Source organism: Nelusetta ayraudi, unplaced genomic scaffold, assembly GCF_046127955.1.
Source record: "Nelusetta ayraudi isolate G7.1 ecotype Tasmania unplaced genomic scaffold, CSIRO-AGI_Nayr_v1 ptg000008l, whole genome shotgun sequence".
Taxonomy (NCBI): Eukaryota; Metazoa; Chordata; class Actinopteri; order Tetraodontiformes; family Monacanthidae; genus Nelusetta; species Nelusetta ayraudi.
The window spans coordinates 4,878,963-4,906,056 of NW_027466058.1; the positions used below are offsets into that span (position 1 = coordinate 4,878,963).

A 27,094-nucleotide genomic window follows, 5' to 3' on the forward strand; every position below is an offset into this window, starting at 1 on the left:
CTTCTCGCCAAGAACAACGTGCACTCCAGCTCCCTCCGTCCCAGGCTGCCAGGGCCGCTGCGACCGTACCTGGGTTCTGACTCTCCATCTCCACGTCTTTGTTTCCTGCAGCATCTAGAAGCAGAAGGTCGGAGAGAGGGAGAGTTAAAAGAGCCAACAACAGAAACCCCCCCCCCTCAAAAAAAACAAAAAACAAAACAAAAAACAAACAAAACAACAACATTGTGCTCGGTGCTCAAGCCTGCAGCGCGAGCAACTTGGCGTTCCCTATCACCTCGAGCAGCCTTTTCATTTCCACGCCTTTGTGCGACTTTGTCTCTTTCGCTGCAGCATGAGAGCATTGGAGCCACAAAGACGTGCATAAATTAAGAGACGGGGGGAAAAAAAGTATAAAAAAAAGGAGGGGAAGAGAATGTCACTTCTAAAGCCATACATAATTGACGGGGTTCTTTGTTCGGGGGAAGTCTGTGATAAGGAAACTTTATTTGCTGGAGTGTCGGCGGGGAAGAGGCTGAACTGGAGGGAATACGGAGTTCGGCAACAAGAGGCTCCGGCCGAGCTGGAAAATAAAATCTCTGAAAAGGCGAATGAATGGCCAGTGAGAGAGACGTTACCTTCATCACCCTCGTCCTCGTCGCCGGTTTCTTCTTTGTCTGGAGAGAGAAGAAAGAGAAACTGTCACCGAATGGCTTAGAGTAGCATCAGATGGCAAATGGCATCTCAGCATTGTTTTTGTGTTGGTTTTGTTCTTTTGTCCAGTGTTCCAAATTGGAGCATTTGGAACACTGGCAGCGAGTGCAGGCTGTAGAAATCCCAACAGTTTAACATTATTCTGATAAAACTCTGTTGTTGGCGGAGGGCCGAGAGCCAAGCATGAAACTCCAGCAGGCTGATGGTGCATGAATATGCACTTGTTTAATGTCTTATAAATACACATAAGCAAGTGGCTGATTCTCATTTCGTACATTAGCCAAGGCACAACATTCACACACTATGACCTTATCGACATGTTGATGGGGGAAAAAAAACTACGATTGAGAAGATGCCGAGACAACCGCATGCTGTTTATTCATGTTATTTATAGTCAGTTGTTAGTGGAGATAAAGTGAAATTGTTAAATGTTGCAGTAGGTAGCTGAGCGTTTAGCCAAGTTGCCATAGCAACTAAACAAGCCCAGCAATCAACGATCCAACTATACCAATTACATCCTAGTTTGGATTTAATCTCCCAAGCACTATCTGCTTCATTATGATAATGGGGGGTTTTCACTCGAACACCACAATGTTACTCAGAAAACAAAACAGGCGACAAAATGAAACTGATGGAGCGTTTATGACCTTTACAATTAATAAGAGCGCATCAAGCTTCGGGCGTGTCTTTTGTTTTGCACCCATGTTACTGGAGACGCACACAATGCGCACATTATTGCAAGCACGCAGGTGTCGCATAAAAGCAGAATCTACCCGACAACCCGCGAGCCATTTTTTTCCCCTAATGGGTGAAAAGGAGGTTTTTAGCAGCGACGCGAGCAACTTTCATCAACTGAGGAGCATTTCCGAAACTCTGTTGTTACCTTGTTTGGTGGCTGTCACACATTCTAATACATACACACACACACATGCACGCAAGCCACTGACATTTGGGACAAATTGAGCAAATGAAAGCCATGACACCAATAAGAGAACATGCTCGACAATAGCTATTGTGCCGCTTCCATAATTGCTTTTTTTGCAACAAGCTGCAGAGAGAAACCATTTTTTCATATCCGCGCAATTTTGTCCTGCACTCGGAACAATAAAAACGCCAGCCTCTATTAAACGGGGAAAAGGCCAGCTCTACCAGTGCTGCGTGTTTGTCTCAAGTGGGCCCCCGTCCATCACGCCAAACGCTGGTGACACCCCAGAGATGGCAATCCTTTCTGCTAATCATAACTGGCGTTTTGCGATGGAGCTGCGGGGCCCCGAGAGGCTGGAGAGAATGCTTGATTTGAGAGGAGCCGGGTTAGGACGAATCCTCCGGCACCCTAAAGGGTCCACCCCCCCACCCCCTTCATATTCCTTGCGTCTCGTTTGGGAAGCGCGCACTCTCTGCTGCGTGTGTCCGGAGTGGCCCCGAACGACAATTTATCACACACGACAAATGGCTGGATGTAATTTCCTCCCGCCGTTATTTGATCATTTGTATTTGGCTTATTGGATGGAACGGTATTCAATTTGCGGTGAGGGACGCTGAGGGACAAATTGTGAAGCGAAACACACACGTGCACGCAAACGAAGAAATCAGACAGCAACAGATCCCATGTAGGGCAGATGTGATTTACGATGGTTACCGCGTTAAGTGCAATTAGAGCACTTCCTCGCCTCAAAGTCGACAGGCGGGGGTCGCCAGCGGCAGACAGCAGGGGGCAGCATTGCCACGGCATCGTCCCGAGCTCCCGACTCCTACTGTCTGCCTTGCCGGTGAGTCTGGAGCGTGACACACTTCACACAGAGGGGCTCCAGCCCGAGTCCCCACCCCGTGCCTAACGCCTCGCGGTATCACTCCACCCACAAATTCCACTTTGAGAGACACACTGACTAAAAGGCCATTGCGGGCTCTTCCTCACTCCCGTGCTGAATGAGCAAAAGAGCACCATGGTGTGTATGCATGCGCGCGTGTGTGTGTGTGTGTGTGTGTGTGTGTGTGTGTGTTTTTCAGAAATGTTTGCGTCTCACACGCACAAATACACACCTTAATGATTTATTTAACAGGAGATGAAGGGGTACACTATCACTGCGGCATGAACAATTCAGATGCCGACATGCAACCACTGGTGTGTGTGTGTGTGTCTGTTTGCGTGTCCCACTTGCAGACAGAAACGTGAGCAAGTTAACGAGTGCGCGTGTGCACGCACACACACACACACACACTCCCACGCGAACACGTGCACGCGGCTTCCTCTCCCGCTGTCTTTGCAGCGGGGATGGGTGGAAGAAAAGATTAGACAAAAAACAAGAAAGGCTTGAAAAATTCAGGAGACAAGTGTAAAATGCCAACAGCTGTTATTCTAAGACCTTTCGCATCCAGAATACATGTGTGTGCGTGCGTTGGAAGTAGGGTTTGCCCCACGATCGGGGGGAGGAGGGGGATCGCCACCCCCATCACCAACTCTGAGGCTTCCCGTCTGTCTGCACGCGGTGTTATTAGGCCGTGCCCTCCCGCCGTCTCTCACCATCTCCCTCTTTTCCTCCTCTGCTCTTCTCTCAGCACGCCGGGCAAACGGAGCCCCGGCCAAGGAATCGATGCCTGGCCGGAGGTTCGCATCTTACCGTGCCCCGTGACATCCGCTAATCTCCCTAATACCTATCTGATATCAAATACTAGACAGCGGTGGGTGGCTGGCCAGGTCAGGTGCGCCCTACAGAGGCTGCGCTCCGCGCCGCCCAGGACCTCTCGCGCCGGGGCTCGGCTCCGAGCCCTCGGCTCAGCCTCTCCCGCCCGCTCCTCCCGTCTCTGTCTTCTGTGGCTGCCAGCATTTGCATGCTGTGCTTCTGTTTCATGTGGATTACATCACAGCGTCGCTCATCGCCTTCTCTCTCTCTCTCACACACACACACACACACACGCACGCACGCACGCACGCACGCGCACGTTAATCTGTGACCCTTTTTTTTCCGCAAATACACTTCTGGGGTTATTTGTAGTCGACGAGGGATTGTGTGTTGGTCTCTTTTGAAGAGGAGTTGATATGCTGCTTATCATATCTGAACAGCTGCCCTGTCGTGCTGGTCTTACAGTCGCTGCAGTGTAGACACTTGTTTCGCATAAAGAAGGCAGATGCAAAAAAGGGGGAATTGACTGGAAATGAGAAAATATCGGAGTGAAACAAATGCTGGAGGTCCGAGCCACACCTCTCTTTGCTTGTGCATTGTTCGCCGCATTAATCTTAATAGGTTAGCGCTGCAGCGCCGCGATTTGCACTGATCACACACACGATGATACATGATACACGGCGATAAAGACAACAGCTTGTTACGCACAAACCAAACACTAGAACTGCACTAGAACGTTCATGCCTGTTTTGAAATTGCAACTGGGAGCGTTGCTATTGATAGCTTGTGCCCCACTTTTTGCCACTGCCACCTATGTGGCGTTTGCACACAACGTGTGAAGTGGTCATGGTTCCTCGCCGCATGTTTTGATCTCGGCAAAATGGTGAAGCCAGAATGTGGCTAATGGGTAGGAATGGGGAAAAAGTCACGATGGGCCTGATTATTTATAAAGCTGAGATGAAAAAAAAAAACCCTGTAAATTCCACGTAGTTGCACTGTGATGGCATTTTACACATTGATATATACATACATACATACAATATTAACTAATTAGTTCAGAAGTGTGCAATTTGAGACACAGCCCCCCTGACAAAAAAAAACAACCCAAAACCGAAAAACCACATAATCAATTAATGAACTTCAGTGTTTAAAATCTCAGGTGATATGCTTGCTGATAATTGCTCATCAGCTGTATTGTATCCGTTCGGCTATTCTTTAGCTCTGCCGAGGCTAAAGACAACACTTCGCCGCGCTCCGACAACAGCGGCTGTGCGGGGCCCTGTAATTACCTCCGCTCCGCCAAACCGCCGTATTTATCATGGAAAAACAGTGGAGAGAGCCTTTAATGTTTTCCTTTCATCGGCGGCGCGGCTAAAAGCCCCTCGTGCCTGACCCCCGGAGACGGCGAGCGGGGTGAATCCACTGAGTGGGGTGATAGATCACGCTAAAACATATTGATAGACACACTCTGGCGACAAGATGCAGCGGGTAATTTATTCTGAAAAAGTGCTGCACTTATCGACTGCACGGCGCAGGTGACTCGACTTCCCCACCGCAGGACGCGGAGACCACGCAGCAGCTCACAGGCTCACAGAGAGGGTTGGAGGCTCTCGGCTGCCTGCCTGCCTGCCTGCCTGCCTGCCTGCCTGCCTGCCTGCCTGCTCTCGCAGCCATCTTGACATCTGAGTGTTTCCTATGATTAATCCCTCCTTTGCGCCGAAAATGAACCACATCTAACCTTTAGAACGACGGCGGCGGCGCAAAAAAAAGAAGAAAAAAAACAGAAGAAAAATTGTTCCATTCCCTTCCTGTGAGAGAGGTTGTCTCAAGGACTGAGCGTTCCCATGCTAGAGAGCTGTGCCAGGCCCTTTTGTGAATGGATTAGTTACTATTAAGCTGGCGGGCCTGATAAATTAGGATTTATAAAGATTATTACAAAATACTTATGCCCTCCTAATGCCGGTGATTGAATTTGTGAATCATATTGAATTACTTGCTGTGGATTACGGCAAGGTATGGCGCGGAGCAAACGTCTCGCTTGCGCTTTTGTTCGGCAACGCCAAACGTATCGACGCCCTTCAAGTGGCTGCGCTATCTCGCCTCGCCTCGCGCTATCGGAGAGAGGATCCGTTTTTTTTTTTTTCTCTCTCTCTCTCCCCTCCCAAAGAAAACATCCGCGGCCGCTATCTTCAAAAATACCCCGCAACCTTAAAGCTTGAAGACAAATGGATGGTGTAGGATTTTAATTGCCTGCTAACACCCTCCAGTGGAAGAATCTAATTATCTTTGGTCCATCGTATTGGGGGAAGCCTATAACTGTTTCAATATTACACATCCAAAGGGGCTGAAACTGCAGAATAGCCAGATAATGGCTCCTTAAACAAGTTTGCCTCTAAGAAAACATTCGTTTAAAGAAGAGCCAGCTTCATCTCATATTCATTTCCCCGAAGAGGGACTTTGACACCAGGGAGCAAAGGATTAGTGACCGAAAACGCACTCCATTACTTCAATGTGGGAGGAAAAAAAAAAAAAACCCGATACAAAAACAAATCGATACGTTATGTTTCCTCCGCCACTAAAAAGTGCTGCTCTCAAGAACAACATCTTTTTAAAAACGCACCTCTGTCGCCGTCCTCGATCTCTTCCTTCGGCGCTGCGCCGTCTGCAAAGACAGAACAAAACAAAAGGTAATAGATGTTTCAAACATGCAGGAGCAGCAACACTTCCCCGCCGTACTTGTGAATTTCAGCTGCGAGGTGGGTGACGGCGCGAGTGGCAAAAACGTTGGCAAACTAGCGGTGATTATCCCGACTTGGCCGCCGAGTGGCACAAAGCCCGAGACAAGGCTCTTATTCCGGTCAGGATTTATACCTGCCCAAATTACCCTAGAGGGAGAGCAGGGGGGACCGACGCGAGGCTTTGAGAACAACTCTAGAGCCCGTTGCGGGACAAAAGCGTTATTCCATGTGAGAATAGCAGTTTGTTGGAACCTTTGAATGAGCTCCAGCCTGCGCTGATTCAAACTCTGGCTGATGGAGCAGAATAAAAGGCTGTTCCTTGGCACCGGCACAGTAGCCCATCAAAAACATTGGGGGAAAAAAAAAAAGAAAGAACGAAAAAAAAACCAAAAAAAAAACCACAGAGCCAGACCGGGGGCAGGGCTGGCATGACAATACAACAGAGGAAAGAATTATCGAGGGTTATTTCAGTTGGCGTGATACGGTCTGGCGCTGCGTTATTATACAGTACGCGGTGTAAAATAGCTGGTGAACAACCCAAACCACAGTCGACGCGTCTGCTCGGGTGCTGAAAACAGGACAAAACGTCAAATGTGCTTCCTCTCAGCCAAGTCTTTATGAGCCCGCTGTCATGTGCACATTGTTACAGTGGAATACCACATTTTATAGCGCGGTGTATAAAAGAGGCCTTTTTATGTCGAGCCCAAAATGGAGTTTCATTGAAAACACAGATGCGTGTAATTGGTAAATCACGGGGGGTTGACTTTGAGAGGAGAAACATTTTGATAGCACCCTGGGTTCTGGGTCAGCTGTAATCGAAACAGTCCCCCCCCACTCTCAGACCGCAACACCCACCTTCTGGGTGAACTGCGCGCTCGAGCGAGACGCATGACGTATCGCTGGGCAGAAACCGCAGCCAAAGACGCGGCAGTTCGCTTTAGGAACCGTCGGGGTCTTTCAACCATTTGCCGCCTTTGTTACAGCAGCCGCGCAGCTCGGATTTCACCTCCCCGAATCTCATTCAGGCCATCTCACCAACTTTCCAAAAAAAAAAAAAAAAAAAGCAAAAAAAAAGCATCGGCCTTAATTTACTGCGGGTTCTATAACGGGCCGGCTTCCTTGAGTTGTGATGAAATCAGGAAGCAACTGTTGCTAGCTGCCCTTCAAAAGCCCCAGAAGAAGACAAAGGAGGGAAACTGAAAACAACTAGCACGGACCAGGGGTTTTATCATGGTTGCCGGCAAGTGGACGTGAAAGGCATCTACAGGCGTCTCACGGTCAGACACAAACACGTTGCAAACAACATTGATGCTGATTCATGTTTTCTGATGACTCACTTGATCGCGCATCTTTCTTAAAGCAGCTATGAGGCTGAATATGGATGCCTCTTAACCAGTAAATTTAAAGGTTGACTGTTCAAAAAATTTGGTAGTTGCCTTATCTAACCACGAACATGAAAAACTACATACACATGGACTGGAATAACACATTTCAATTCATGGCGTTCCTTTGAAATATTGCCATCCGGGCCTTTAAAAGGAAAAACAAAAGAAACAACCAAACAAACAAATGGACAAACCAAAAATTAGCTCTTTGTCCAGCTATGCGCTAGCCGCTCCGCCACTGTACCTGCTACTCAAACAATGCACACATTCACAGGAGGTTTTCCGTTTGAGCCATTGCTTATTCAGGACGTCAGCCCACAGACAAATGTCAATAGTTGATCCCGATAAGCAGTATCTGGGAGTTTCAGGCCGCGTGCCAAGATGCTGCGCCGATAAAAGCATTATGCACTGACAGTTGCGTTTTCATGCTATCGTCCGGCGCGCCAAGGAGCTTCTCTTCCACTCTCCCTTCTTTTTTTATTTATTTTTTTTAAACTGGCTCTCAGTGGTCTAAAGGCATTATGTCCGTAAGCCGGATGAATAGGAACGGTGTTGGGGAATTAGCGGCGGAAATAAGCTCTTGTAATGTAATGCACCTGACACCGAGTATTTTTTAACCGCGAGTGTGTCAGTCCCGGGATTCAACTTGTCACCAGACGGGTAAACATTCAATTTCTCCCGCTGCATAAAACCCGGTGAGTCGCTGTCATGTAGGGGAGCTACGCCACTCACTCAGCCACAGTGTGCTTTAATGGAGGTGTTAAGGTGAAAAGGCAACCATGAAATATTCTGTCACTCACCTCCCTGCGGCTGCTCCCCCTGTAACCTCCATGTCATTGTCTGGTTGGAGGGAGGAGGAGCGTGTCAAAGCGTGATATTTCTCGTACAATGACGTACAATGGGGAGATTTATTCCAACTTTACAGTTTGACAGCGACGTCGCTGCACTGCGTGTTTTGATGCATTTCAATCCCACTTGAACCGTCCAGGCAATCAGGCTAAAACTAGTGATGATCAATGCCACTGATTTTCTTTCCAATCCGATTAGAAAGAAAAATTCAGGCTGGTATCGGTGATACTGATCCAATACCGATACTTTGTGCAGATACCTAATGAGTAAAGTAAAGTACAAAATCACGGGGACAAACAAATGATGGGACTACTCTGCTGTCGGAATCTTATTTAGATTCAACTATGTATAGTCTGTACAAATACCCTACACTAAAGGTATACAAATACTTTTAGAATACTAAGTCACTCAAATTGAAGTTGCATCACCATGGCTGTTTTATTGCAATTGCTCTGTATAATTTAATGACACCTAGTCTATGCAATCCATTTTGAATGATCAATTGCTTTTCTATTTATTTTGTCACTTATTTCACAACTATTTTTATTTATTTGAACAATTTTAACAGCTGTTAGCACATTTTCTCGCCCCAGGCACTGTGCCCAGCATGCCACAGTTAGTTCTTAAGCATTACACACTTAGCCAGGCAGAAGAAAAAGTAGTTCCCATCGTCTTCGTATCATTTTGACAAGATCTTGATAATTTAGCGACTTCCCACTTTATTCCTGTTAGTGTTACACATTACCGACAAATGACTGAAGAATCAAAAGTATAAATATTTTGATTTGAGAGTCGATTTCAGAGCGTAAGCAAAAAAAAAGTCTAGTAACGGATCATCAGAAAAATCTATATTTTAATATCGATCCTCTCATCGCGAGCTAAAACCTTTCGGTCACACAATGCAGTTGAAACCCGAGCTACGCGCCACCTATGCCCAATCACTTCCCAAACGCCGGCTGTTCGTCGCCTCCTTCGACACCAGCTGCCACGCTCAGGCCCTCTCGGAAAGTGTTCACAGCCTCCCTTAATTCCTCCCACCAGACGGCCTTGGATCTCGCAAGTTATTACACCAAATTACGGTGTGTGTTGGCGGCGATTTCGGGGAGGGAGGTCACATTCGTCAGACATTCCTTTTCAATTAAAGCCACACGGGCTAGGCTCAACAGGAACGGGGGAAAAAAAAATATCCTCCCGTTTCTTTAAATTACACGGCACGGCAGACTCAGGGAGACAACTGTGTGCCTGGAGAGAAAAAAAAAGACGAAAAAATCCCTTTGATTCTCACTTCTTTCTTCCATCTTTTTTACTTTCTACCCCATCACACCAGATGGAGTAAGTGAACTTGAACTTCTTTTAGGTGGATGAGTTGCGCTGCACAGCGGGGGATGAGACGAAGGCGTCAGATGCTGTTATGATGAAGAAGTGCGGGATGCTTGCTCACAGCTTCCATCATACAAACACACAACATGCGCTCCCTTGTGTGCCTGGGAAATCTTTTGAGCCGCTCCCCGTCCCACCACCACCACCACCACCACTACCACGGCCTCCCCCTCCCCTTTATGCGCCGCCGCTTTAATGTCCATTTGAATAGACGGCGGCGCGAGTCGCAGGTCACATCGCATGCGAGCGTGCGACTGGTGCAATGAGCGAGTCGCAGTTAACAAGCAGAGGCGAGCGCTCGCTTTGATGAAAGCCTGTTGTAATTTGTTCTGCAGGATGGCAGAACGCGAGCGCTCCCCGCGGTCCCGCTGGCAGACTTTTTCTCTCGTGAAACTCGGAATTTTGAAAGGTTCGGCGCATTGATCGGACCCCGCACGGGCCAAACAGAGGGCGGACGCTCCGCCGTGACGGTGGCGCAAGAGAAGGAGAAATGGTGGGCCGGGCTCCACTCAGCTGTTGGGAGCTAGCGGAGGCTATTTTATTTTCTCGACCGAGCAGCTAAATGAACTTTGAAAACAATAGAAACTCACACTGGCCACTTCATTTGAGACACATTGCTTGAAACGGATACATAACACACACACACACACACATACACACACACACACATACACACACACACACACACACACACACACACACACGGCTATTGGCGCCTATAAAACGAGGCTTCCTCTTGGTTAGCACAAAACGAGGCTTCCTATTGGTTAGCACAAAACGAGGCTTCCTATTGGTCAGCACAGAACAAGGCCTCATTTCCCCACACGGGCAATTTTAGTCAGTACAAAATTAGTCAGTGAAAATTTACCCTTCCTATTGGCTTGTACAAATTGAGGCTTCCTGTTGGCTAGTATAAATTGAGTCTCCCTATTGGCTCATGTAAAACAAGAATTCCTACTGCTCAATGCAAATGGAGGATTTCAATTGGCTCTATATGGTTCTATATGCTCCAAGGCTGTAAGTGTTGTGTGTTCAGAGATGCTATTCTGCAGAACCACTGACTTCAGGAGTTTCTTCTTTGGTCTCTCACCAGTCTGCACGTTCTGACCTCTGACATCAACAATGCTTTCTCCACCAAGCAATGAGTACTCCCCTTTATTGGTACTATTCTTTGTGAGCCCGAGAGATGCTGCTAAGAGATTGCTTAAAGATATAAATACTGAAAATGCAATTTTTTGAGTTACTGTTCCTTCACCACGTTTTAGACATGTGCACCACGTGAACATGTCTAAAAGCACAGAGTTTCTGCAATGTGATGGCTGACTAGCTATTTGTGTTAAAAAAGCAACTGAACATTATACCTTGTAAAGTGAATGTAAATACAGATTTCAAGATAATCTAAAGCAAAGAAATCTTCCTAAATGTGTTAATGATCTTAATCTAACAACTATGATGAAACAATTAAAAACAGTCTCTTTATATGCAATTACTGCTGCTTATTTGCCGGCTGCTCCCTCAAGCAGTCCGTCTGGGTATCCATTCCCACTTTCCATCTTGTGGCTAATCTTTTTTCCACAGAGTTGCATGGATGGATGGCGAGGTTAAAACTGTATAACAGCCAAACATGTTTTGAACCCTCTAAAAGATCCATCTCTTGTAAAGGCACCAACCCAGTGCTGGGAAATTCATACATTTTCTCCATGGCTGAGATTTTTATGCACAAACTCGGGCACAGCTGAAGAAATGATGAACCCTTATTTCTGCTAAAGCTGACTAGTACTCTGTGCTTTCTGGAAATCCCATCACTATGGTTTCTCCAATTCTCAGCCCTAAGCGATAGCCTCGCAGAACCAACACAAACTTCATTTTCACCCCTAGCGGGGTTCCCATTCCCTGGCCGCAAATTACATATGTGCGATAGAGGCCTGTGGATTGCACAGCTTTTATTTTCCCGGCGCGGTGAAAGGTTTAAATGGAATACTCCCATTTTGGATATTTGGACGCGTGGCCGGGTAAAAATTGAGAGTGTATTAAGGGCCATGTAAATAAAGCGTCGATTGGAGAGTCGGCCGAGCGGCTTGGCCGGGATGCGGCGGCCCCGTGCACTTCTGCAGGTCGCGTTAATATTGTCAGCACTGTGTCTGATTGAGGGAAAGACGAGACGGAGCCCAGCTTGTGGGCAGCCACCCGCATCATATTAGTGGTGGAGTGTACCCAGAATCAATTTCAACATGCTTTTACTCTCTACAACCACAGCTGCCTGACTGCTTCCACGCTCACAAATAATGAGTGCCAAGGCGAGCATGTGGTCAATCATGATCTATGAAGCATTCCCTCAGCCTAACGAGTCATGCCACGTGCTTAATCACATTGATTATTCTTTGAAGGTGAATCAATTAATGGCTATATTTAATCTAGCTCTAAAAAAAACAAAAAAAGACAAAACAAACAAAATAGAGCTGGACGTAAAACTACAAAATACAAATGGAGATCGTTGCTGGATCTTTGCAGGACTTTGACGCTGCCTTTGATATAAACTGAGTATAAACTAACCAATGAGATGACTTTGGGGATGGGATGATTCTGATTTACCCCATTGTTTGTGTATTAGCCGGACTGAAATGCTGGTCTTTATAAGGCCCAGTTGCATCCAGTGGTAATAAAGCAAACTGTAACCAAAAGAACACAATAAGTGCATACATGGTGGCACGTATGTCTTATTGTCGTCTTAGCTTCAGGTCTGGAGAAATAAAGTGCAATCCGATTGGTCAGCTTAGCTACAAGCCGTGCAAAAAGATCCCGCCACCCTCCACAATCTCTCGCGTGTTGCATTTTCGACATCCTGACTCAAAAATTGATTAGACGTAATAATCAGAGCACGTCAGTCGAGCTCTGAGTAGAGTTGCGTGCACAAGAATAGCGCTCAGAGAGTCAAATCCAAGATGTAAATAACCTTAAACCTGAAATAATGAAGTGCGCTGTGTATTTACGCTCTCAAGGCTTCATCTAGCTGTGTGATCCCAAGCATAATAATGTCAGAAATATGCAAACATAATGACTCAGAGTTGCTGAGATATTTTCTCGCAACACTAAAGTTACTGTTATAAGACCTTTTTTTCCCCCCGCGTTGTGTGTACTTTACTATTTGTGTGTGCTTTAAGAGGCCTCTTGACAACAACGTCTCAACAACTGAAGTGCTCCTTCAGCCGGAGCCGCAGTGTATAAAAAGACTTTTGTGAGAACTCGGCAATCATTACTCATTAAGCGTTGGCTCTTCAGCACCGGCGAACGGGCGCGTAAAATCCCGCAGCAAAATAAAAAAGATCCGCAGTCATTTCTTTTATTACGCTGGCTGCAGCTTCCTGCTTCTCATGCATGTATTTTTGTATCGTGGCTGTCGTGTCTGCATACAGGTGTGGCTTGGAATCTGCCAGAAAAAGAGCTACGACTTCTTCCTTTTTTTTTTTTTTTTAGCCTCCTTCCTCTTCTTCGGAGATGAAACCGTCTCTTGGCTCCCTCATAGTGACAGCTTGTGGGAAATGCACATTGTAATAAAGCAATTTCCTGTATGCAAATGGCCTGTTTACACGTTCCTGCTCCAGTCATTGTCACTTGACAGATTGCTCCAGTATGAGAAACACAGCCATAGGATGAAAAATGAGAATAGTGGGACTTCAATAATGCCGGAAAAAAAAATCTATTGTGCGCAGCCTCAGCTGGAGAAACGGTTGAAACTGATGTCAAAGAGCATCCCGACACAAAGGCACGCGCGCGCACACATTGAAGGTAGTCGAAGAAGAAATGAGGGATACTCTTCAGAACAGCTCCGTTATGGCTCGCTGATGGAAGAGGAGGTGGAGGCGCCCCCCCCCCCTTTGCATAATGGAGGAGGCGTCCTCGCGCGTAGCGACAAAAGAATATGTGCGAGTGGACAGATGAAGCATCGGGCACTTAGGCGTGAAAACAAGGGAAGCCGCAAGTGGGACGGGCGAGCGAGAGGGAGAGAGAGGAGAGTTGGAATGCGGAGCAGCAGCTGGGGTGGTGAAAGGGAGAGACGGAGCAGCGAGGGTGCCAGGGTGAGGAGAGATCCGGAGCCCCTTTCAGCCAGATACCGTGTGATCTACCTGCCCGTCTGCCTCCGCCGGCGGGGATGATGGGGATGTTCTGAAAGCGGCGGAGCACACCTGCCGAGCTAATTCCCAGCCGCCGCTACCGCCGCCTCCTCCTCGCCGCAGCTTCCCGGGCGCGGGCGGCTAAATACGAGGCTTTTGACGTGACGGGGCGACGCTTTGCCTAACGTGGCGCAATCACGCCAATCAGCGTTTCTCCCTTTAAAGCGTGTTTCAGAAAACCGACATTTAAGAAAAAAAAAAAATACACACACACACACACACCCACGTGCGCCGGTGCAGCACCTCCTGAATAAATGATTCAAATTCAGCACCTTGACGTAAAACGTCTCATCGGTAATCACAGCGGTTGGCAATCATGTTATCTTTGTGTTTTCTCTGAGTGGAACATTTTTTTTTTCGGTGGGGGGAGGGAAAGTGTGGTAGTACTGAGAAGAAAAAAAAAAAAGAAGAAAAAGCTGTTTGGGCCTAAAAGGATTTTCTGTTCCATACCAGCAGGAAATTGCTGGCAGTGACCCCGACTGCAAATGTCAGATTTATTAGTAAATTAGCCTGTGATCAAATTTGCACTCTCTGGATATCAAAGGTATCTGACAGCAGAGGCACATCTGAGGTAAAACTCGCATCATTCCTGCATCTACATTAATATTTCATCCAAAGCTGACCCCTGGTTCGCTCATTAGCGGCCAGCGAGCTCACCGTGCTAAACTTTTTCTGTCTGTATTTTCTTTTTTTTTTTTTAAAGACTCTAATGATCATTCTTCGTGACGCAAACAGCGCCAAGCGTGCTCAGGTTGCTGGCGAAGGTATTTATCCAGCGACGTTGCTCGGAAGCGGCGAGATCGACAACCGGAGAGCAACAGCTTCCAGATCCCCGTCTCGCGGCGCTAATATAACGAGGCGGCCGCTGGGTTGCGTAGGGGCCCGGCGACGTAATTAAGGTCTGTCCCCAGAATGTAATCTTTCAGCGAGGAGCCCGGGCAGGCAGTGGGACAGATGACGGGAGCTCGGGGGGGGGGGGACAAAACACGGCTCCGTCAGGGAGCGGCGAGACGAAGGCCTGAGAGCCGCTATTCCACCGGGGGAGGTGGGGAGGAGCGAGGAGCGAGGTGAAAGGGAGGTAATGCCAGGCTGGTGAAGCCCGCCTGCCTCTTTCAGCTCCCCAGCTATTAAGCGCAATCCTCCGTGGAGCCCCAATCAGAGCCGGTGACTGCTCCTGGCCCCCCGAAATGAAAAAAAAAAAAAAAAAAGAGGAAAAAAATAGGAGGAGAAAAATATGAAGGCTTGAAAGAGGAAAGGGAATTGAAAGGACAGAGAGGGAGTGAGGGGGAGACGGCGCGTAATGGATGTTTGTTTACTTCCATCAAAACCGGGAGGAGTAACCAAGAACAATCAGCGGTTGCTATGCATCCCTGAATTTTTTACTTCCTGCGGGAGGCATTTAGTGAGAAGGGCCATTATTACAGTCAATCAAGTCTGACATTAAAGCCTCATCAGAATATTAACGCTTTTGGAAAATATCAGCCTGCTCCTTTTTTTCTTTTTAAGCTGTCAAAAATGTTAACAACTCCGATCATCTGGAAAAAATCCATTAATAACAAAAGAAAATCCAACACTCAGCTGTCAGCCCGAGTTTAATCTCCCGAGTGGCGACGGCCTTATTTCATCATTTTTTGCTGTCTTCCAAGTCTGACTCGTCCTTGTTATTAGCTCTCCCCCCACAAAAAAACCCCAAGGTATCTCGTCTTTGCAGATGTTCCATGCTGTACACACACTGGCAAAAGCTGCACGGGTTCTGCACAGATGGTCGATTAGGTAGGTGGTAAAACCACATAGTCGGCAAAAAATCTTTGAGTGGAGACCTTGAAATCACGCTGCATATTAATCATTCAACAATCCATTAGCGAGATCGAATGGGATGGAGGAAAAAAAAAAAATCAATGGCCAATAGATGAAATGTAAAGATACAGGATAAATGATGATGCAGTTGGGTCAGTCGGCGGTAAACACACACACACACACACACACACACCCACCCACCTACCTTGAAACATGACCGACATTTTCTTCTTGTAGATGACGAAGTCGGTCTCGAGGAAGACGCAGAAAATGACGCGGGTGATCTGCGTGGAGAGAAAAAGCAGAGGGAGGAAAGCGTGAGGAGAGTCGGCGTGAATTCGAGCGGACGGGTCGAGATGTGGCATCGGAGACGAGCGTCAGCGGAGGACAGTCGTTAAGAACCGCGGCGAGTTATCATCACAGTCGAGACCACCGGGAGGCCCCTCCGGACGCCTCGGGCATCTTTTTGGGACTATTACAGCACATTGCTTCAGAATAAGCGTTATTGAATGCGAGTCCAGCGTCTCGCCTCGGCGCGGTGGAGCGCGACGGTTACCGTGAGTGATGGTGAAGACGCTCGTCGAAAATTGAAACTGCAAGAGGTTCTTCTCTCCCGCTCATAAAGTCCTAATTAAATATTGAAAAAGCAAACGGCCGACATCGCCGCAAGACAATCAGTTTTGTCTTGGATTTCTGTTTTTATGGCCGCGCGGTCACGACACATTGGGTTCAGTCGATGGCGACGCAGACACAGGCGGCGTCAAAGCTAGGCGCGAGTCGTGCGCGCGAGCGAATTTTTCGGGGAAAAAAAAGAATTTGGTTCCCAGCCGCCGTGAAAACAGACAAGAAAAAGATCTGTCGTCCTCCGCGGTCCGCCTGAAAAATACTCGATACAATTAGACGAAGGGGAAAAACTGGTGACATTTCAAGGCTCTTTGCACATCATAACCTTAATGGCGTGATGGATGGCGCGCGGCTCTTCCGCAAAAGCTCGGCGGGACATTTTTTTTTCTATTGAGAGCGATGACTTCAAACTTTGCCGCAACTCATCACGCCCGTGGCGTTCCTCGGGGGAGGGAATAGATCGAATGCCGGAAGTGCCTCCCCTCTGCCCGTGGTGGTTATTTAACCAGCAAAACAACAATACAGATCGATTCGGAATCAGGGCGGCTAGCGCGAAAGTTGCCTCCTCTGCCTGCCGACCAAATCACGAGGCCGCCAAACAGATCGCGGCGGAGGAGAAGGTCATCTTTTCATTCGACTTCCACATTCTCCACGCGGTGGAGGGTGGGTGCAGGGGCTCCGATGAGCAGGCAGGCGTCAGTCATAGCCGTGGCATTATGCGCCGGCGGCGGCGTATAATCGCCCGTCTGAATGACGGCAATTTTACACAACAGCCATAATGGCGGCTATTCACCTTCTACCTTTGAAAAAGTAAAGAGTTGCGTGCGAGTGAAAGGAGCTCGGCGGCTCCAGGAAGGTTTTTCCTCCGGCCGCCGCCTCATTTAAAGAAGAGACCAGGCTTCCGGTGGCTCCGACAGACTCGACGCCCATTAATAGTTTATGATCCCCGACTTTGGAGTAAATGTTAGGCGCCGCAGCCATGATGGCAACATATTATTTTGCTGGATGTCAGGGGGATTGGGGGGGGGGCTTTGTTCATAAAATGTAGACTCAGCCTCTTAACCTCTCGGCCTCCGCCCCCCCTCGCCGACAAAGAGAGACGGAAGAAAGCCAAAGTTGCCTTTGAAGTCGCCGGCTGGCTGACAAACAGATTGTGAATAAAGCGATAATACACCCAGATAGCTCGGCGTACCGCCGGGCGCTGGAAGGCCACGGGACGGCAGCTCCCCAGGAATTTCCATTAGTCTTTCTCGGAGCTCAATTCCTTAACCGACGGCACGCTGCGAAACTGGATAAATCAAGTATTCATGCGCCGAAAGACACACAGGCACTGGCGGCGCACACATGTGGACGCACGCAGAGACGCCGCTGACGTCGATTATATCAGCCGTGTGTGTGTTTTGTTTGCCTGATAGGAACAGGAATAGCTCTTTGATTTTTCCGGATTTTTTTTTCTTTTCGTTTTCACCCTGCTGTAGAGCACAACTGGAACTGATGTATCCACTCCGTCCAGGCATCCCGTATGAACCCCCCCCCCAAAAAAAAAAAAAACACTCACACATCTGCTTCTTTTTCAGGAAAAAAAAAGCCACGCTTGCATGCGTCTTTGTCTTTTCCCAGTGCGTTTTCATGCACACGTGTGGGAGCAAAGGGCAAGTAAAACATTTTTTTTTTGGCAAAAACAAGCTGGCAAGGCCGAACACTGCTGCACCTGACGGCAGCCCTTCCACTCCAGGGTGTGAATGGACGCTCGCCGCCGTTTTGCATCACTCTTTTTTCTTTTGCAGAATCGCCTTTTGTTGTCATTGTAATGCAGCTCACAATGAAATTAAAGAGCACTCACCCCCTTTTTTTTTTTTTGCGGTAAACACCACCAGAGGGAAGTACAATAGGAACACTCTCTCCTCAACCTACTCATCTAATTAACTGTCTGGCAAGAGCCACTTTTTTTCTTGTCGTCAAGAGAGAGACGTATCTTTTTTTTTGTTCTCATATTTCTATATGGTCACAAAGAGACATGTAATATAATATATACACTGAGGTCTGGCAAATAGAAAAAGGAGAACGTTTTGAGTTTTGTGTGTCCATGTTGAAGAGACGTTGTGAACTCAGGCAGTGAAGTGGAGAGCACGGAACTGGCAGCACTTCAGAGTCTGTCGCTGAGAGGGATTCAAACGCGCTTGTCATTGTTAGCAGGTGCTCGCTGGCTCTCCTCCCCATTTTCACAATTAGCCATTAGGTTGTTTCACATGCGGGTCAATCCGCACAACAGCTACTTCTGACCAAAGCATTTTTGATTGGATGAGAGGCAACCCACGAGCACTGAAGTGAACAATAACAGCTGCGGGTCTTCAAACTCTTTGTCGCGGTAACACTCCACCTGACGGGCGTTCCAATCACTTATTCACGCAAAATGAGGCGTGCGGTTCGCTGTGTTCAGCCTTAGTGATCAGATCGCCCGGAGACACGGTAGGCAGCCAAAACTACACCACTGCTCCCAACTTCGGAATGAAAACTAACGCGGAGTCCAAAAAGGAGCTAAATAAAGGAGGAGTCCTGTGATAAAAATTAAATGGGGGAAAAAAAAAAATCAGTGGAAAGGAAAACGCTGTGATCTATTTTTGGAGACACAAAGGGTGTTGCGGCTGTATCAGTTGAAGCAGGCTGAGGTTGGAACTGGCAGGCAGGAGGCCCAGAGGAAGAGCAAAGAGATTTGTGGATTTGGTGACAGGCAGACATGGAGTTAGTTGTTGTGAGAGAAGAGGATGCAGAGGACAGGGTTAGAGGAGGTGGCCCAGAGGAGGAGAAGAAGAAGGAGAAGAAGAAGCTCTTTTTGTATTAATCTCCCATAATCCCTCTTTATTTGCCGATGTCTGCTAGCCCCCAGTGTGCCACACTGTTTTATAAAAGCAACATCATATCTGAGCTCGTGCTGTCAAACCGGATGTCGTTCCGTCTTCGGCTCTTCGCAGGCCAGCGCCTGCAACCGCATCGTGCCTGTGATGATAATCAGCATAACACCACCGATGCTGAACCTGCTTAATGAAAGCCCTGACAATTCAGAATCCGTTATCACAAAAAGCACTCCTGTGGTATATTTTTTACAAGTGTGGTTTTTATGTCTAACAGCAACAGTGATGGTTTCACTGGATTATTAGGACCTTGCAAATAAATAGTCTCCGTTTTGATGTGAGCTTGCACACAATAAAAAAAAAGAAAAGAAAAAAGAAAGCATCCCTTTAGATCATGTTATAACATCTTACAGGCCTCTTCTTTTTAAGGGGCTGTACATATCATTAGCATCACTTTTTGTGTTTCTGTTGCTCTGTGTCGACATTTCGCAGAGAGCTAAGCCAAGCTGTTTAATGCTACAGATAAGAAACACATTGCGCCGTCTTTGACAGATATCGGCCCGACGAGGATGCCAAATCAAAAAAAATGAAGAAGTAGAGGCGCAGAGTATTGGAATTCATCCCACAGTATCCAAATGCAGACTGTCAGTCTTGGCATCTTTACAATGCGAGATAAATCAAATACAACAGAGGCCGATCCTCCTTTTTTTTTTGTTTATCCGGGCAAATTCAATTGGAATGAACCTCAAACAGCATGTTCTCGCAGATTCCACCGGAGGCAGTCTGTCTCCTACATGCACTCATACATTACTCAGCAGTCTACCAGGAAGGTGCCATAAATATTGGAAATATTTTCTTTCCCATTCAAAAAAAAAAACATGAATCAAACCTCAAACCACATGTCAATGTAACAGCCTGATGAAACATATCATTTGACATATTAAATTGCATGCCAGCAGCAATTTAGGGGTTGCAATCTGTGGAGCATCCCGGGTAACTCTAGTAGATCGAGCGAAAGGTTTGAAAAAGAAATGGAAAGAAATATTTTGGAAGCGCTCAAAATGCCAGACAGAAGTGCAGCGGGGGACTCCGCGGGGACGGGACGTCTCTGCACAAACTGGAAAGACAACTGGAGCCGCTGTGCGGTGTTAAGTCGTGTTGCTCAGCGTGGCGGGGTTGGTGTGGCATTGTGAAGTGCTGCACCGTGAGGCAGGTTCAACAACTCCAGCAGGGTTGACTTTCAGGCCCAGCTGTTGACGCATCTCCACGGCTGGACCGATAGGGAGCGTCGATGAAAATGACGAACGGGAAGGTTTCCAGGTCAGGATTTGCTGTGAAAGCAGCCTTTCGGTATTGAGGGAAGGTGGGAAATATGGAATCTATAACCCACCATTCTTAAGGACAATCCGGGGAATTCTGCATGTTATGGAGCAGGATAATAACTTAACGCCTGCATTAAATGACTTTGTGCCCCTTTGGTGGTGGTGTATTAAAAAAACCTTCATCATTCGCTGCCCTGACACAACCCTAAACCTACTGTGCGTACTCTAGTATGGCAAGGCAACACTGAAATAGCTATTGGAATTCATGCGCGCCGCGTCCTCTGAGTGAAAGAGAAAAGAGTCACTCGGGTCAGACACATGTGACGCAGTCGTTTCTTTGCAGGGATTGAATCCGGTGACACGTGAACACAAACGTCTGGCAAAGGGTCAGGGATATGCAGCTTTCAAATGAAACTGAATGGAATGAGTTCCCCCTAAAGCGCGCTATAATGTCTGACAGAGTGTTTATAGCATACCATGCTATTTTCTTCTCTCAATCACTTTTTTAACAAGGTCATTGAAATCACAAGCACAAGGAGGCCGTGAATCATGAAAGCACCGCTCAGTGCTCTGGCTTGCTGACAGCTCGTATTGAAAAGTGGTCTGTGACGCCCAAGGAAAAAGGTCACGTGACCAATTGAAATTGACATTTTTGCTGTTGTTGGCTTTTGTCAAAATATTTTGTCAAAATATCAGATTCATCACAGTTAAATGCTTCCACCAAAATACCCAGCTTTCATGGTATAATCGCATTTTAGCTTTCATATTTTTCATAAATTCCACCAAAGAGATGAAAAGCGATTGTGTGAAATTGTATTCATTAACGTCATGAATTCACTAATTTTCCTGAAAACCATTTGAATTGTGAGCATTAGTAATTGCAACACAAAATAGTCTTCCAATTTCCATCAAAGAGGTATTTACATAAATAGTAAAAAAAAAAAGAAGCACTTAAGACTTCACTTTGTCAAACAAGCACGCTGTTATGATCTTGTAATGAAGTGTGTGTGTGTGTGTGTGTGTGTGTGTGTGTGTGTGTGTGTGTCTTTGTTAAGTGTGCACCCCGTAGCTGCCAAGGTTGGAAAAGTTAATGGAAGACTAATTAGAAAGGGTGGGATCGTGGCACGCCAGCACGTCTAGTCATTACTCATCCCTGATTGGAGGACCTTTGCCAAAAGGTGAGCACAATACGACGTCCTCCCCAGGCTGGATATAGGGAGGGATTGGGACCCTTGATGGAAACACGTTCTTTACAATAAGGAGCAGGAAGGTGTAGCAGCCTTGACCCGGTGCCCGCCGAGCGTGACGGGATTTAAAAAAAACAAAAAAACAAGAAAACTCAGCAGCAGTTCACTTTAATAAACTCAACGTTGAGGAGGATTAAATTATTTCCTGGAGAATTAAATTACAGGAAAGGCTGTTTAAATCAGAAAATGCATTTTGACACACTCACTAATTAAATCTGAGAATCCCTTTGCACAAATACAATTTTTAAGGCTGCTGGGCTGACTTGTCAATGACGGGGCTGATGTTTTTACTCGGAGCGGCCGCATTCACGAAAAAACCAAATGCTGCCGCCGCAACATAAAACACTTGAGGACAAAGGTTAACCATCCCATTTCAATTATCTCGCCCAAACCTTGCTCACTCACGTTAATCATCTCGCAAACCAGCGGCTGCTCGTTGTAACCGAGTGCTGAATGTATGATAAGATGGGACTAATTAAAATGAAAATACCAGCCACGCAACCCCGGCTCGTGTAACGTGTTTGCATTTTGTGACCGAACGAGAGAAAAACCGTCTCATGAACTACTGCATGTGATTTGTAATTTTGAGCGCGATCTCCGGCTCGCCGTTCTGGTGAGGTTGCAGCCCAGACTCCAACTGGCTGGCTAACAGATGAGCTGTCATAGCTGGCCACCCATGCCCATAATTAAATTGGGGGCTCTGCCAGCAGGATCTGACGCGCAGGCAACGACGCGCCCGCGCGCTCTTATGCTACTCGCATTTCCGTCCTGATCCTGTCAGGGACAATAACAGCGACCGCTTGCCCAGGCATGTCTGCTCCAGCTGGTGCGCAAAAAAAACCCCAAAACAAGCCCCTCGGGGACGTCTGTTGACGTCTGCGAGTCCGGCCGCTGCCTCTTCGTCGCCCCCGGGTGGCCGGATGGACGACGGTGACAGGAGACTAATGCGCAACATTAATATTTGCTGATAAACTTCGGCTCTTCCTCCCTCCCCCCAGTGTTCAAGGTCGCAGCGGGCGGACCCTGACACGCGCCTGGTGATAAGTACCCACAGTAGGACACCGATCCATCACCATCACGACTCGCCATAATGAACCCATATCACGCGCGCGCCACCCAGACGTGCAGCGCGAGCCAAACGCATTTGTTTGCGTCGCTTTTATTTGTTTTCCGAGGCTTCTCGGAATAACGGAGATCGAAGAATTCCCGGCGAGTTATTCCCGGGACTAAAATACCTCCAACCCGGACAGCTGCGCCGACGCTCTACTAACCGCATCATCAGAGAGCATCGCGAGGAAGCGCTGGCCTCCTTTTTTATCCACCGGATTGGATGGAGAGTTCGCTCGGAGGCAGGCGGAGCGTAATCCAGGGGCCGTCAAAGCTGCTGTAATTACGCACACCTGCGGCCTGTCCTTCGCTCCGCTAGCAAAAACTGAAGAAAAACTTTGCCAGCGTCTCGGAAGCTAGCTCGGACACGCGGCACAGCCCGCAACAACTCCGTGACAGCAACACGACTTGACTGCCGCTCCTCGCCCAGACATCCCTCAAGACTTTCCTTTCGCTAGCGGGGAGGATTACGCTGAAGGCTGACGGCGGCGGCGGCGGCGGCGGCAGTGGAGGCTGCCAGCAAACTGGGCGCAGCTTCCCCGGGTGGAGCTCCGAGCGCCTCCCGCGTTTGACTCTGATTGACCCTCGTCTGACGGGAGAGAAAAAAAGAAGAAGGAGGAGAGCGCAGCGGCTCCACCCGCGGCGAGCCGGTGAATTATCATTTCAAAAGAAGTGCCCTGAAAAGGTTACCCCTTTGAACAAAATGCCTCCATCCATACATCAAAGGAGAAGCCCGGCTGACATGGCGCTCTCCGCGTCGTTACGTCCGCAACTCTGCAAAATAGTGCTGAGGTCTAAATTGTCCTCCGGGAAGCCACAGACACCGGATCCTCGTCCGCGCCGCGACAACGGCAGCGGGGTCATCAATAAAGTCCGCCCGGCGCGGCTAAACAGACGAGAGATTCGGGCCAAAACGCTTATGCGCACAATTATGCGCGAGCGCTCAGCACGGTGCGGCTAAATAAAGAGGCCGACGTCCCGGTGAGCGAGCCCGGCGCTTTAATCAGTGCAAGACATCGACGGCGTGCGTCTCTGAAGCCGTTTGAAGACACAAAAAGATGTACTTTGACAGGAAGTGCGCCGCTTGCCAGATTTGGAGCAAACCCACAAGATAATATGGCAGCAATTTGTATGTTAATTCGACAAATGTGGCACGTGCCTTCCAGTTTTTACACAGCGAGAGGCAAACAAACATTTCCCCACGTACTGTTCGGCTTCGGAGCCGAGCGGCACAACACGCCAACAAAAAAATAAAGTAAAGGACAAAAAAGAAAACGGAACGCAGAAGTCTAGCGTTTTAGCTCGCATTCTCAAAAATTGTTTGCCTGAAGTGAAAAAGACAGCATTTGACTTTCATAGTGTTGAGCAGCTCCTGCCAGCTGCTGCTGCTGCCAGCAGCAGAAGCGCTATCTGATTAAAAAAGGAGACAGATACCATTTCAGCGGGAACAAAAAACAACCCTCACAATTCATCCCTTGTATTCCACTTTGTATTATTTTTATATTCAATCTCTCAGAAAACGGGAGCGGGTTGTTGCCGATGTGGATTTGAAATTCCCCACCAAGTTTCTTTTTTTTTTGTTTTTGTTGCCGACAGCGGGAACAGAGTCGAGAGCTGAAAAGATCCTTAAGTGGCTCTCGCACCTCTGTGAGCCTGCTCAACCAACCCGCGCAGAGAGAAACTGTCAATATCCTCCCGCAGGAACAGTAACGGGGATCAGCAGACTGCAACCAAGCGTTTAACAGTACATAGCCAATGACAGTGATGAAAATCCTCCCTCAACAACAGAGACTTGCGAGCAATTTGGAAGATCTAGTGAGCGGCGTTAAGGATCTAAAGGGATTCAAGGGTTCACCGTGGAGCGCCATCTTTCCCCCCCCCCCTCCCCTCGCACGCGACCAATGGCGCCTGAGACTCCACTGACAAATGTGTCAATTAATATGGACGGCCAAATAATTACAATGATGGAATGCATGTGCCGGGGTCTATGGGGGATAATGCCTGCGTGAGGGATTGGGCCATTTTCTAATCATAAAGATGAGAGGTGGTGCAGCTGCGGCCGAGGTCAAAGGGGAATTATGAAGGAAGGGCTAATACGAGGGCCGTGTCTGTGATCCATGGCTGCATCGGTAATGATCTGACCTCTGGACGGCCAGTGGCCTACAGCAACCTCTGCTGATGAGATGGAGAGATATGTGTGCGAGTGTGTGTGTGTGTGTGTGGGAGAGTGGAAGGCCTGAGTTACCTGAGAGTCCTGTAATTGTCGTAAGTAAGAGTTTGAAATGAAATCACGAATGAAATCTTGTACTACACTCAGGTTGGATGTCAGATACGCTTCGGGGAAATGTTCTCGTGTGTTGTTGTGAAAGCTCAGCTGAAATTAATCATCTCTTAACCAGAAGAACGGGCAGTAAAACCGCTGGAAACTGTGGCGAGTTGCCGGGGGAGAGGTCGAGATAACCCCAGTCAGGATATTTATTGTGATGCATGTCCCAATAACACACGTAAGGTGGACTAAACCCACATGGCTCAATACTGTTGTTGCCCATCCCAACATGCTTGGTCAAGACCTTCTAATCGTTCTTTGCAGTCTACAGGCACTACAAGCAAACATCGTTCCAGACAACATGTCAGCTAAAGTGTTCTCAACTGTTTTTTCATCCCTCGAAACTCAATTCCAGGTGAACTTCTCAAGCAGGTATGGAACTCGGCCAGCGGAGGCCTGTTAAAGATGGATTGGTTTAATTCTTAAACACATGATGGGATGATCAGACAGTACGAAGGACGTGAGAAACAGAGTTGCTACTTCGTGGAGTGTTTGTCCAGTTTAGAATCTTGATCACATCCTCCAAAGCATCTTTTGGCCATACGTATGTTTAACAATGACAATTGCTCTGACTTCTGTAAAGGAAATAACTATAATTGGCTTGACTACCAACCTGCAAAGCACTGGGACCTGCACCTGCAGGAGGAGAACGAGCCTTATACGAACTTCCCGGTGAAAAATCCACTGCCGACTTTTGCGGAGCGGAGCTCATCTGAGATGGACTGACGCCGAGTGGAAAATATGATTTGGTTCGATGAGTCCACATTTCAGGTAAAAAAAAAAAAAAAATCATGGACATCATGTCCTTGAGGCCCAGGTGGAAAAAAGGGATATCAGATTGTTACAGGCACTCAGTTCAAAAAGCCAGCATCTGCGATGGTTTTAAGGGTTGGTGCACATTGCATTATGGTTAACATGCTCATATGCTGGACTGCGCCGTCGATGTCAAAAGGTAGGAAAGAATTTTTGGAACAATGTATGCTGCCATCCAGAGCACGCACATTTGTTATCATCCCAGCAGGACAATGGCGAGCCGTATTGCGCATGCCTGCATTCATTCTTCCCGGCCGAAACAATTAGTGATCATAGAGAAGGTAGCTCGTCCCTTTGGTGCGCCGCGTTCTCCTCGCTGCCGTGACCTCACAGCCCTCCGTTTCTCCAAGTTCACCCTCCCCCGCCGGGGGAGCCGCTTCAAAGCAGCGGCGTGGCCTTTAGCACCGTTGCCTCACTCACAATTTCAATATTGATCAACACAAGGCGGTATTAAATGTCAAGTTGAAAGATTAGTGCTTTGTGCGCCTGTGTCAGGCTTTGTGTCCGGTCAGCTGCTCTCCGCTATAGCGTAGGGAGGCGGTGGGGGTGGGGTTGGGGGTAGGGAGCTTGGGCCGATCCCGCTTAGCTGTCAGCTCCAATGATATTTTCATTTTTCCTGCTTCTCAGAAGTCAATACGTGCTCAGTCCGGTGGAGGAGTAATGGGAGAGCCAAGTCGGGGCTCAGATGGCTGCGGATACTGATGTGTGCAGTCAGGTATCGACGCGCTGTACGTTACGGGGGGACCTCATCCAGCTCATGCGAGGCGGTCATAGCATAGCATGTTTTATTTCCAATCCCTGGCAGGAACAAGCCACTCTCCTTTCTAGCTTTTTGGCAAAAGCGCGTCCGATGAATGAAATCCACTGGACGTGCAATAAGGCCGTCCAAACAGTCCGGACGTCTCCTCCGGGATTTCTCGGAACAATCATTTTTGAAGTCGCCCCAGCAGAGGTTGGAGGACTTGGAGTCATCACTGTCTCTCTCTGTGTGTTCTTTTGGCACGCCGGCCTTCTCCTTTTCAGCTACGTGTTTGCCCTGTCTGGGCCTGACAGGTTCTTGGGGGGGGTTTCCTGGGAGGAAATATGCAGTGTGATCCAGCCAGGTCCTTCCCGGTCTGACTGCTGCACAAAAGCTGAATGCGGAGACGGTCGCGGCTCCCTGTGGCAAATA

The 27,094-nt window shown here is 47.9% G+C and overlaps 1 protein-coding gene across 6 annotated transcripts in view; it reads right to left on the reverse strand.

Moving 5' to 3' along the window:
• Nucleotides 1-27,094, reverse strand: part of macrod2 (mono-ADP ribosylhydrolase 2) — a 418,233-nt gene that overhangs the window by 24,996 nt on the left and 366,143 nt on the right. For 4 of the 6 annotated variants that reach the window (XM_076018902.1, XM_076018901.1, XM_076018900.1 and 1 more), the window contains exons 9-12: nucleotides 15,838-15,916; nucleotides 5,932-5,973; nucleotides 615-653; nucleotides 70-114 (exon numbers count right to left, since the gene is read on the reverse strand). In XM_076018902.1, the coding sequence (XP_075875017.1) occupies nucleotides 70-114; nucleotides 615-653; nucleotides 5,932-5,973; nucleotides 15,838-15,916 (205 nt within the window). The remainder of the gene's footprint in view (nucleotides 1-69; nucleotides 115-614; nucleotides 654-5,931; nucleotides 5,974-15,837; nucleotides 15,917-27,094) is intronic. The other 2 variants (XM_076018905.1, XM_076018906.1) reach the window with 1 other exon arrangement.